General features: G+C 35.9%; 1 protein-coding gene across 2 annotated transcripts; it reads right to left on the reverse strand.

The window, feature by feature from the left end:
• Positions 1–1,084: 1,084 nt before the first annotated feature.
• On the reverse strand, positions 1,085–8,169 carry PMP2 (peripheral myelin protein 2). 2 transcript variants are annotated; one of them, XM_002819213.5, is made up of 4 exons: positions 8,044–8,169; positions 5,540–5,712; positions 5,227–5,328; positions 1,085–4,174 (listed from the first exon to the last, which is right to left on the reverse strand). In XM_002819213.5, exons 1-4 carry the CDS (start codon positions 8,114–8,116, stop codon positions 4,124–4,126), a joined length of 399 nt encoding a protein of 132 aa, XP_002819259.2. In that variant the 5' UTR covers positions 8,117–8,169; the 3' UTR covers positions 1,085–4,123. The 2 variants fall into 2 exon arrangements, with proteins under 2 accessions (XP_002819259.2, XP_024107196.2); XM_024251428.3 differs by lacking the exon at positions 5,540–5,712.
• Between the last annotated feature and the right edge of the window lie 4,019 nt (positions 8,170–12,188).

The raw sequence follows: 12,188 nt of genomic DNA on the forward strand, positions 1-12,188 counted from the left end.
TCAGACTCTTCTTGGGTGGGGCTTGCTGTGGCTGCTGTGGGGCATGGGGATGTGGTTCCCAGGCCAATGAAGTTATATTTCCAGGGAGATTATGGCTGCTTCTTTTGAGTCATACATGTCAGCAGGGAAGTGGGGGAAAGTTGTCAGTCACAGGCCTCACCCTGTTCACACACAGCCCACAGTCCCAAAGGCCAACTTCACTCCCACCAGAGCCCTCCAACAGCACTGAGTGTATTTCCAGGAAGCCTGTGACCAGGGCTGAGAAGTTGCCCCAGACCACGAGCCGCCCCATTGAGAAAGCAAGCAGACTCACAGTTTTTTGGCACCTCAGGGAGCCTGCAGTGGTGATCCAGTTCCTTCAAAGGGTCTGTGGATTCTCTCAGCTTTCCTGGTATGTCCCTGTGGTAGTTCTTGAAGCGAAAGTCTATACACTGCTCTGTCCATTGGAGCAGGAGCTGCAAGCTAGTCCTGCCTCTGTGTTCTTAACCACTGTGTTATATTAAAAAATAATTAGAGAAGGAAAATTATATTCCGATTCTATTTTTGAATATTACAGAACTCAAGTGCTATGGTCTGAATGTTTGTGTACCCCTAAATTTATATGCTGAAATCCTAACTCCCAAGTTGATGGTTTTAACAGGTGGGACCTTTAGGGAGGTGATTAGGTAATGAGAGTAGAGCCCTCATGAATGGGACTAGGGTCCTTATAAAAGAAGCCAAAGAAATCTCATTTTCCCCTTCTACCAAGTGAGGATGCAGCCAGAACATGCCATCTATGGACCAGGAAACCAGCCCTCACTAGAATTGAATCTGCCACACCTTGATCTGGGACTTCCCAGCCTCCAGAACTGTGAGAAACAAATTTCTATTGTTTATTAGCTATTCAGTTTATTTTTGTTTTGCTGTAACAGCAGCCCAAATTTACTAAAACATCAAGTTTTGTTTTATTTTTCCCTCTCTTATGGTTGTTTTAAAGTCCTTTTCAAATCTAACAAATATACTCTTTGCTGAAATGATTATTTTGCTTTCCTTCTTATCAGTGTAGTTCAACATTTTCTGTTATGAAAATAAAAAGCACTCATAATTTTTGCATAGTAGAGAAATTATATTTATTGAGGAATAAATTTTATAACAAGTTGTATTATCACAAATCTTTAAAAATAACAACGCAGTTTTTAAACTCTTATTTTATGAGTTGGAGCCTGGCAACAAAACAACAAACAACAACAATAAACAAAAAACCACTTAACACAGACATTTCTAGGCTGAAAAAGAGAAGAAGTTGCCAAGTGCAGGGTTTTTTTTTCAATCATGTTTGGAAATAAATTCCAACTTACAGAAAAAGTTGCAAGAATCAGACTGTCTCAAAGAAAGCACATATACGTTTTACTCAGATTATTGCTAAATTTTATCTCATTTGCTTTATCAATCGCTCTTTCTCTGTTTATGTGTATCAGATTATTGTTAAATTTTACCTTATTTGCCTTATCAATTGCTCTCTTTATGTATGTTTGTGTGTACTGTTGCACACGCAAATGCACACAAATATATGTTTCTGAATTTTTTGAGAGTAGATTGCATACATTATGGCCCGTTACCTCAAAATACTTTATTGTGTATTTTCCAAGAATAGGGATATTCTTTTACTTAATCAAAGTATACTTCTTATCTGATTGTCTATATTCCAATTTGCCAGTTGACCTAACATTGTCCTTTGGAGCATTTATGTTACCTCTGGTACAAAATCCAGTCTAGTATTACTTACTATGTTTAGTTGTCAGATGTTTTTACTATCATTTAATCTGAAACATTTCCACAACCTTTCTTTGTCTTCTATGACATTGACATTTTTGAAGAATCCAGTCAAAACCCCCTGTCATTTTTGGTTGTTGTTGTTAAAGTGATGTTGTTTCCTTCTCAGTGGGTCACATTTGAAGGCACATGTTGAACATCCATCCTTTACTGGTGAGGTTAATTTTGATAACCTAGTCAAGAGGGTGTCCATTTTTTTCCATTGCATGGTTACTATTCTTTCCCCAGAAACTAACAACAATCTGTGAGGAGATACTTTAAGCCCAGGCTAATATACTAATATCCTGCTCCTAATCGAAATTTCCCCCTAGCTTTAGCATTGATTGATAATTCTTGCCTGAGCCATATTTACTGTAATGGTTGAAAAATGATGGTTTTCCAATTCCAGAACTCCTTCCACTCACATTTAACACTGGTCCATGACATTCTATTGCAAAAAAGACACCTTCTCATTTGTCCATCTATCTATCTATCTATCTATCTATCTATCTATCTATCTACCAATCTATCTGTTTATCATCTGTCAGTCATCTACCTATCAATTATCTATCATTATATCAGTATGGATTCATGGATTTCTATTTTTTCCCAATGGAATTGGGAATTTATTTTATTTTTTTCTCAATTATTTTGTTATTTATTTTTCTCAATTATTTTGCTCTCAAATTGGCTAAGTTTGGCCAGTGGGAGCCCCTTCAAGCTGGCTCTATGTTTTGGCAATATACCTCTATTTTTTTTTGAACATTACTTTCTGGCATAACACAATATTTCAGGCTCATCTTGTTCCTACCTTGCCCTTGCTTTGGAATTAGCCATTTTTCCAAGTAGCCTTGGTTCCTTTTAGTGGCAAATTATATTAGACATGAAGATCTGAGTGCCAGGTATATTCATTTCTGCTGAGGTGTTTTTGTGTCTAAGCCCTTTTGGCAGATAGAATTAGTAAATATATGCATGTGTATACACACACACACATAAATACATGTGTATTATCACACACATATATGCATGCAGGCATGTGTATGCAATTATAATACATATAAACGTACATATACATGGTTTAGAAATTATGAATTTATATCAATTCTATTCCATTTCCACATGGTTCTTTCTTGCCTTCCCTCATTTCATATTTGTATATTTGTTTTTCCACGGTGAACATCCTGAGTCCCATCAACATCAACATGTTTTCTCGTTTGCTCAATCATATAATACATCTGAAATAGTTTTATTATTACTTGGGCACAATGCAATGGTCCCCCGTTCCTGCCTGTCAACAATTACTGGACCTAATGATATGACTAGTTATTTATTTAAAATAAAGGAACTCCTATGTTTACAAAAATTCTTGTAAAAATATTTGTAGCAGCTTTATTCATAGCAGCCGAAAATTAGAAATAGCCCAATTGTCTTAATAGTAGAATGGATAAACTGTGATACATTCATACAATGGAATAGTACTTGGTAATAAAAAGAAACAAACTACAGCTGCATGCAACAATATGGATGTATCTCAAAAACATGATGCTGAATTTAAAAAAGGCAAACAGAAAAGAATGCATGATGTATAATTCCCTTCATATGAGCAGGAAAAATTAATTTATGTGTTAGAAACCAAACCACCACTTGCTTTTGGTAGGGGTGGAACAGAAAAGGACACTGATCGGGAAGGGACAGAAAAAAACGTACTAGGATTAAGAAAATGTTTTGTGTCTTGATTGGGATGTGAGTTATATGGGTGCATGCATTTGTCACAGTGGACTGAACTCTACCCTTAATATCTGTGCATTTAACTGTCTATAAATTATCCATTAATTTTAAAATGTTGACTGGAGTAGAGGCTACCCCTTTTAACTGAGACTACAATTCTTTACATTAAAATAGCCCATTCTCCTAGCTTGCCTCATTTCTGATGCTCCTTCTCCATAACTCCTCTGGCCCCTGTCAGCATTTGAGTTTGCTACCCTGATCAATACTTTGATTTCATTTTACTAAGAAATTATATACTTTTTATTATCATTTCAAGTATACAAAGTTCAACATAGATTAGAATTTTGTAGTTAATTGAATGACATCATCAACTGTTCGTGTCTGGCCAATATATATGCTTTGATGTAATAATGACATGCATGCACATTAAAAATGTTTAAATAACACTGACTTTTAGATTAATTATCAGTTTAGGCCTTTGCATATCTGATATATTAAGACAAAAGCAAAAACAAATATTTGCAGTGTATTCAGTTTTGTCAATGGAAGCAACTGATTTCCATCATTAAATGATCAAAAGCCACTTCAATGAGGAAACGATTTTTCAGACCTTCTCATAGATTCTGGTGCACACCACGCCCTTCATTTTACATTCCTTAAAAAAGAGAGAGGTTAATTGAGTATCTCAAGTTCAAACCAGAGAACAGAAAATTTGTAATAAAAATAGAAATTCAAAATAAACTCATAAGATTAATTTAGGAAGGAATAAAATATCAGTATGTCAGTCTCCAGTAATTCAGAATTATGACCACTGAAATAGAAGAAACAATTTAAAAGTTGATCTATGTTGCTGTAAAGGAATTTTTTTAAGTGGCAAGTTTTTATGTATAATTCACTTGCATTTAAATCTAATAAGACAGTGGTTTTCAAAAATGTCTACATATTTGCGTTACCTGGGGAACATTTAAATATAGTGATGGTTCCTCCTTCCCCAAGAGATTTACATTCAATTATCTGTTTGGAGGCCTCCATATTGGTATTTACTCCCCATGTAAATCTGTTGTGCAGCAAGGGCTAAGAACCACTGTACTAACGAAAGAAACATTCAGAAGAGTACATGAATCTATTTACATTCGATGTATGTGTTAATTAGTGAACATAAAGGCTTAACGCTAAAAAAAGAAAAAATCATCAAAGGTCATCACATACAACCTTTGTCATTATTTTCATCTGCCAACTAGAAGTCTCCAATGAGCTCAGCTTGCTTTATTGACATGATTGATTCTAAGTTACTATGGGCTCTTGAATGCAAAATTGTGGGATATCTGCAAATAGTCTACAAATGACTTTGCAAATAGTCTACAAAATACACCTTGCAGAGTGTGTTTTGCTTTTAAAATTTAGACTTGCTTTCTTCTTTGTGAGCCCAAACTAGTAAGATTTACCTAAACTTTCTTTAACCTTACTACCATTTTTAGGTATTTTTATTTGTAAAATAACAAATAGCTTTTTTTATTTCTAAAATCTTGGGTCAGTACTTGAAGATGAGTCTGTAATAGTTTAAATATCACTTAAGCATTAACTCCTACTTTATTCTTAGTCATTTTTATCTATTCATATTCCAAAGAACAAAGAATATTTTGAAAACAATATAATCAAATTATTATATAGCATTATTTCTCTATTTAGAAGTAAAAATACTCTTACCACTACCATTTTCCCATTCACTAGCTTTCTCTTTATGGTTGTCTCTTTGCCATCCCATCTCTGAACTTGATTCAGTGATCCTCTCTGCAGGGTTACGATGCTCTGCAAAGACAAGGTCATGCAATTGACTTGCCTGAAATTTGTTGATCAAAGAAGCAGTTCTTTCAGTATGGAACCATTTTCATAATAGATGTCTCAGGAGGTACACTCCTTTTCAACAGAATTGAATCTACCCTTTTATACACTAGCAGGAATATTCCTCTCTCTCAAGCAGCCCACTGGGCCAACTTTGAAGAGAAACATTAAAGATTACCTTGGTTTTTCTATTGTCAGCTGTGGTTTCTTCAAATTCCTGGCCTAGCTTGAAGGCGATCTCTGTATTTTTAAAGGTACTTTCAGTTCGTATAGTTATAATATCTCCTTTCTTGCTGATGATCACAGTGGGTTTGGCCAAATTTCCCAGTTTTCTGGTGGCTAACCCCACACCTGAAAATTAAGATAGTGTTAGAATTATGTTGGCCAAGAGAGCATAGCCAAAGAGACTGTGCTGGCCACATCCTATGCTCAGTGGTGCCCCAGGTGAGTCGATGGCAGGTAATATCACTTACTACTAAGCATCTCCTCCCATGTTTCACTCCTAATGGAAATACATGCCCAGGACTCAAACATTTTAGGTTTTGTTGTTACAAAAGTAAAGTCTGCAGATTTTCTTTTTTTTTTTTTTTTTTTTTTTTTTTTGTGAGACGGAGTCTCGCTCTGTCATCCAGGCTGGAGTGCTGGAGTGCAGTGGCGCGATCTCAGCTCACTGCAAGCTCTGCCTCCCGGGTTCACACCATTCTCCTGCCTCAGCCTCCCGAGTAGCTGGGACTACAGGCGCTGCTACCACGCCTGGCTACTTTTTTGTGTTTTTAGTAGAGATGGGGTTTCACCATGTTAGCCAGGATGGTCTCCATCTCCTGACCTCGTGATCTGCCCACTTCGGCCTCCCAAAGTGCTGGGATTACAGGCCTGAGCCACCGCGCCCGGCCAATGTCTGCAGATTTTCAAGAGTAAAAGTTTCCAGCTGAAATAGCTACTGCAAGTCATCCATTTTTATCACATCCAATCCTATTCCCCATTGAAAATTACTAATTATAGATTTGCATAAATCATTCTAGAGATTTTAGTTTGTGTACAAATACTATAGATATATTTTTAAAATGAGACTATAGCATATACCTATTGTTCCATGATATTTCCCCTCAATATCATATTATGGATATGGAGAAGTATTCCCCTCTTATTTTTGATAGAATTTCACTTCTGAAATTTTGTGGTTTCTATATCTAGCTGGTAGGAAAAAAACTATCCATCTACCTTTGAGATCTATACTATTATAAATGATCATAGAGAAATAAAATATTTTTTAAAAAACTCTTCTACATTTCAAAAATGAAACAAAATTAGACTCTTAAGTTTATTACCAGTATTACCAAGACTATAAAATATATGGAAAAGGGAAAATGTCAAATAAAAAATATATGAAAGAGAGACTAGTTTTCCAGGAAGTCTCAATGCTTGAATATACTTTTTCCAGTTAAAAAGATCTCAAGCTTTTATATACTGAGTAAGAAGTTAAGAGTTGCAGCCAATAAACTATAAACTATATTCTTTCTTCAAATTCTGATTAATCTTTTGTTATTTTATACAGTTTAGGACAATGTTTTTCAAGTTAAATCGTAATCTCTGGGGCAGAACCTGAGAATTTATATTTACCAAATCCCAAGGTGTTATTTTGCACGCTAAACTGGAAAACAGTGGAATTAGAAAATCCTTCACTGAGACTTTCTTTTATTTGGCTTCTTCCTCAGCTGTAAAGTGAAGTCTTTAAATCCAACCGATCTCACAGTATGAATTTATCCCCATAAGTTCTCTTAGTGTTCCAGGCAACAATGACATGACTTTGCTCATTTTATCTAAAATAGAATGTTTTATACAAGCTTTCTGAACAGTTAAGTAAAGCTGTAGGCACTTTGACAAGCACAGCAAACTCAGGTCACTGGCATCACTCTTTGTTGTATTTATATAGTTCTGAAAATTCCCAAAGACTCTTCATATCTATTGTGTTTATATCGATGGGACACACTCTAGAAATAGCATAAAATAAAGTTGTTGTAACTAATGACTCGGTTTTCCTTCTCCATTCACTGCTCCAACTCCAGAAACGTCTGATGTTAGCGAAATTGAGTTTGAATTCACTGCCATAACTCCAGTTCTTTTTCTCTCAGTAACTTCCCTAGACTATGAACATAGTATTTTAGGAATTATTTTTGTTTTTCAAACTCTCTATCTACATGATTGTGTAATAAAGGGCAACCTAGAGGTGGAGAGAAAAAACTGTTAGTTTAGCTAAAATTTAAATTTTTAAATTGAGGTTTTCTAGGATTTGCAATATATTCAATTCCTTATTTTATGAACACTTTAGTTGCTATGAACATAGCTCTCAGAAAAGCCAGAAAATGGGTTGACCATGCTTTTAAGCTTTCTCTCCTCTGGACTTGCAACCAAAATTCTCTTGGTATGAAATTGCCCTTGGAATCAGTGGGAGTTCCATGCATTTAAGCAGCTCTCTCATTTAAGTTAAAGTCTATTAAAATATATCACAAATAAAATTCAAATAAATTACCTGAATGACACAACAAAAGATTAATCCTAAAAGAGGATTGTACTGCAGCCTTGCAAACCTCCCTAGTCTCCTGTTAAAGGTAGTAGATGAAAATGTCATGTAGCTTTCTTAAAACGGAGCTTTTCAGCAGAACAACAAAAAGCATTTCTTACCCAGAGCTTTCATGTAATCGTCAAAGTTCTCACTAGAGACAAGTTTCCAGGTGCCCAGGAATTTGTTGCTCATTGTGATGGGTGAGAGCTCAACACAGTTCTAAGTGGGATTCAGAAGACTCAGATAAAATGCTGAGGCCTCAGAAGATTCTTTTCAAGGATGCCCAAAGCGTGTGACTCTTACAGAGACCCAATGGGGAAAGGCAGTGTCGGGACTAAGCAATGAATGGCTCTTCAATGGCCAGCTGCCCGCCCAATAGGATAAAAGAAAACCCCACATAATACTTCCCTTTGTCTTCAAAAAAATTTATAAAATGAATGAGATTACTATTTGAATCTTCAAAATTTTTTTGATCGATCTTACATTTATAAGAAGGCTTAGGCCCTTCATGCTTTGGAAAAGACTGCGTGAATTATGTGATCGTGAATGAATGTGTGTGTTTAGGCATGTCGTTCACTCTCAATCCTGAGTCTGCACAATTAAGAATTCTTATTGAAAGGGAAGAAAAAGAGGAAAATGTCTGTAAGTATTATGATAACAGTCTCAAATATGTTGTGGGAGAGAAATGTAGGGGAGCAGTGTGAGGAAGTATTCATAGGTAAGAAGGCTTGGCATAGTTCACATATCCCAGGCAGGCAGAGTAGGCAGACAAAGAAGTCAGTCTATTGCAGCAGAGCACAGAAATTGTATTCATGTGATGAAACAAGAAGTAGCACTATAACATGTTCTTTGAGCACAACAAAGATTTTCAGCGAAAAATACTTAAAATCTGAACTAAGCAGGTTCCTGGATACTATAACCATTTGTGTTTAAGTCATTTAAAATGAATCTACAATTTTATAAAGAGGATTTTCTATAGAAAGAGTACTAATTTATACCGACAACTCACTATGGGCCAGACACTGTGTTAAGTGCTTAATACACTGTGTTAAATGATTTCATTTAATTATATCACTAATTCCAAGAGTTAGGAACTATTATTATATCCATTTTACCAATGATAAAAATGAGGCTTGGGGACATTAGGTAAATTGCTCCCAAAAGTTGAATAAGTAGAGGACAGGTTTGAACCCAGCATTGCTGCCAGTGCCCGGGTTCTGAACCATGATCTTACCCTGCTTCTATTGTACTATACCATACATGCTACATGCACAGAGGCCCTGGCCAGAGATCACCTGATGCTGATAGCACCACGATTAGCTAGAAACACTCTTGCTCTTCTCAAAAATCAAGAGAGGTAAAAAATCAAAAGATCCAGCCTACTATATTACATCAAAGCCCCAGTCTTTGGCCAAGGGGAACAAATGTAAATCCACTTAGAACATAAGTGTTGCTCTTGAGAATCTCTGATTACTGCTATATCTTTCCTAGCAGGTTTTTTTGTTTGTTTGGTTTTTTTTGTTGTTGTTTGTTTGTTTGTTTTTACCTTAGCATTAATTCTGGCTGGAGACAACTGATATTACCAAGTTTTATACATTTAGTAAACAGGTTGGCACTGTTTACAACAACAAAAATATGATGAATTTGCTCATAACAGGTAGAATTATTGGCAACAAGGGCTCAGGAAACCCAGTCCCATAGCTGTGACATAACTATTGCAGTTATGTAGTTAGATTTCAAGCTGAGTAAAACATGTGAAATCATATACAGTGGGCTGAAGTTTCATTTACATTCCCAGTGCCTGAATAGCTCAAGGTGGGAAAGAAATAGTGAATAGGAAAATTCCTCAGCTAACCAACTAACCCAATCCTAAACCCAAGAGAATGTAACTGGAGGGAGTACATTGTACTGGGATAGAAAAAACAACTGTGAAAGAAAGAGCTTTTGATTAGCTGATATTTTATTTTCCAAAACACTTTACAAAAATGATGATATCACTTGTACTTTCAAAACTTTTTTTTTTGTTAGCTGTACACTATTAAGGAGTACAGCATTCAACATTTAGGTTTTCTGCCTAAGTAAATGAAGGACTCTCAAACCCTCACACTAGAGCTGAGACCTTGTATTCGGTGGGACTGCTACAACAAAGCCGTGTGAATTTTAAGCTGACTCTGTATTACACATAGGAACAGCAGTGGAGTTTAAAACATAAACATTGAGCCATATATTTCCAAGAGAGAAAACTTATAACTTTGAAGCAATATTAGACCAAGAGAAAAATTTTCTACTTAAGGCTTCTCAGCAATTGTACCTGACTGCTATTAATAGAACTGACCAGACGAGTTTGGACCATGATGGGATTCTGAGGCCAATATATGGGCCAAAGGCACAGATCAAAGCAATGAGAGAAGACCCAGACTGAACTAGGCCTGAAACATTACATCACTCCTAGCTAAGAAAGTCGTGAATGTCCTAACAAGAAAGAATGCGTAGAACTACATTATAACTAGATGTATATATTTAGACTGAACTACATGTTTGTAAAATACATATAGTCTCTCTATGATGTGTATTCAGTTCTTCTCTCTTCACCAATTTATTGTCCATGTAAATTCTCAAGATACAGCAAGTTATTTGACTCATACACTGAGAGGAAGATCCAAAGGTCCAAACAAAGTAAATAAGGAAAGCTTACTCTATATAACAAACCATGTAAGTGTTCCTTATAGATTGTCTTCAAGCTAAATCCAATTATATATTTGAAAAAGAAATAAGATAATCAATCATTACATAGCAAATGAACAAAGAATTCCTGATGCTCCACTTGGATGCCAAAGATCCAACTCAACTTTTGTTGTTTATTCAATTGCAAAAATATTTGTTGAGAGCTTATTAAGTGCCAAGCACTGTTGAAAGTGCTGGTTAAACATTATTGAATCAAATTCCTTGCCCTCATGGAACTTACATTCTACTCATGATTTGATAAAGGCTTGAAGCAAGAAGTTTTAATTGTAATGAATTTGAAATTCTTTGTAATAATAATTGATATTGTGATAATAATTGATGACAGGAGAAGCATACCATAGAATACCAAGGTAAATAATCAACTTAAAAGGGTCACTTAAAAATTGTGGGTTCGTAATAGGTGTATGTATTTATGGGGTACATGAGATGTTTTGGTACAGGCATGCAAAGCGTAATAACCACATCATGGAAGATGGGGTATCCACCCTCTCACACATTTACCCTTTGTGTTACAAACAATCCAGTTTTACTCTTGCTTATTTCTAAATGTACAATTTAATTATTATCGACTATAGTCACCCTGTTCTGCTATCAAATACTAGGTCTTATTTATTCTATTTTTTTTGTAACCATTAACCATCCCCACCTCCCTCCTACTCCACCACAATTCCTGCACTACCCTTCCCAGCCTCTGATAATCATCGTTCTACTCTCTGTCTCCATGGGTTCAAATGTTTTGATTTTTAGATCTTGTAAATAAGTGAGAACATGTGATATTTCTCTCTCCGTGTCTGGCTTATTTCACTTAACATGTGCTCCAGTTCCATCCATGTTGTTGCAAATGACTGAATCTCACTTTAAAAAGTGGCATTTTTCGGGCGCTGTGGCGGGCGCCTGTACTCCCAGCTACTCGGGAGGCTGAGGCAGGAGAATGGCGTGAACCCGGGAGGCGGAGCTTGCAGTGCGCCCAGATCGTGCCACTGCACTCCAGCCTGGGCGAGAGAGAGACTCCGTCTCAAAAAAAAAAAAAAAAAAAAAAAAAAAAAAAAAAAAAAAAAAGTGGCATTTTTAAATAAACAGTTGGGAAGAAAATAACAATAGAACTTAGAACTTTCATTTCCAGCCCTGATAGATGAGGAAATTAAACTAACTTTTCAACTGTAAAGAGATGAACAAAATTAGAAAAAAATATCTTCAAGGCATCAGAGAGATAAAAAGGCAGAGAAAAACTAAGGGCTTAGGACTTGGGAAAGAAACGCAAGTCCAGAGAGACAAATCTCGTAATTGGAACTTCTGCTTCTCTAGGGATCTATGAATTCTGCAAGAGGCAGGTTAGAGGTAAAAAATCCAAGGAACATTTATGACAATGCTACAGGGTTAGGGGAAAAGTGAAGAAGAATCCTGGTTAATCATTACACTTTGTCTTGGGACTCCTTTGCAACATAGGATTAAGGATAAGCTCAAAATATACCTGTGCTAATATAAAGTCAATTCTTAAAATTAGATTAATGTGATCTGG

Source organism: Pongo abelii, chromosome 7 (assembly GCF_028885655.2).
Source record: "Pongo abelii isolate AG06213 chromosome 7, NHGRI_mPonAbe1-v2.0_pri, whole genome shotgun sequence".
In the NCBI taxonomy this organism is placed as follows: domain Eukaryota; kingdom Metazoa; phylum Chordata; class Mammalia; order Primates; family Hominidae; genus Pongo; species Pongo abelii.

What these genes read in the sequence shown, in the direction of transcription:
- PMP2 (XM_002819213.5), bottom strand. Translation starts at nt 8,116, where the DNA reads ATGAGCAACAAATTCCTGGGCACCTGGAAACTTGTCTCTAGTGAGAAC. An exon ending in CGATTACATGAAAGCTCTGG is followed by an intron (nt 5,713 to 8,043) that starts GTAAGAAATGCT and finishes CTTAATTTTCAG; the next exon opens with GTGTGGGGTTAGCCACCAGA. An exon ending in TGAATGGGAAAATGGTAGTG is followed by an intron (nt 4,175 to 5,226) that starts GTAAGAGTATTT and finishes CTCTTTTTTAAG; the next exon opens with GAATGTAAAATGAAGGGCGT.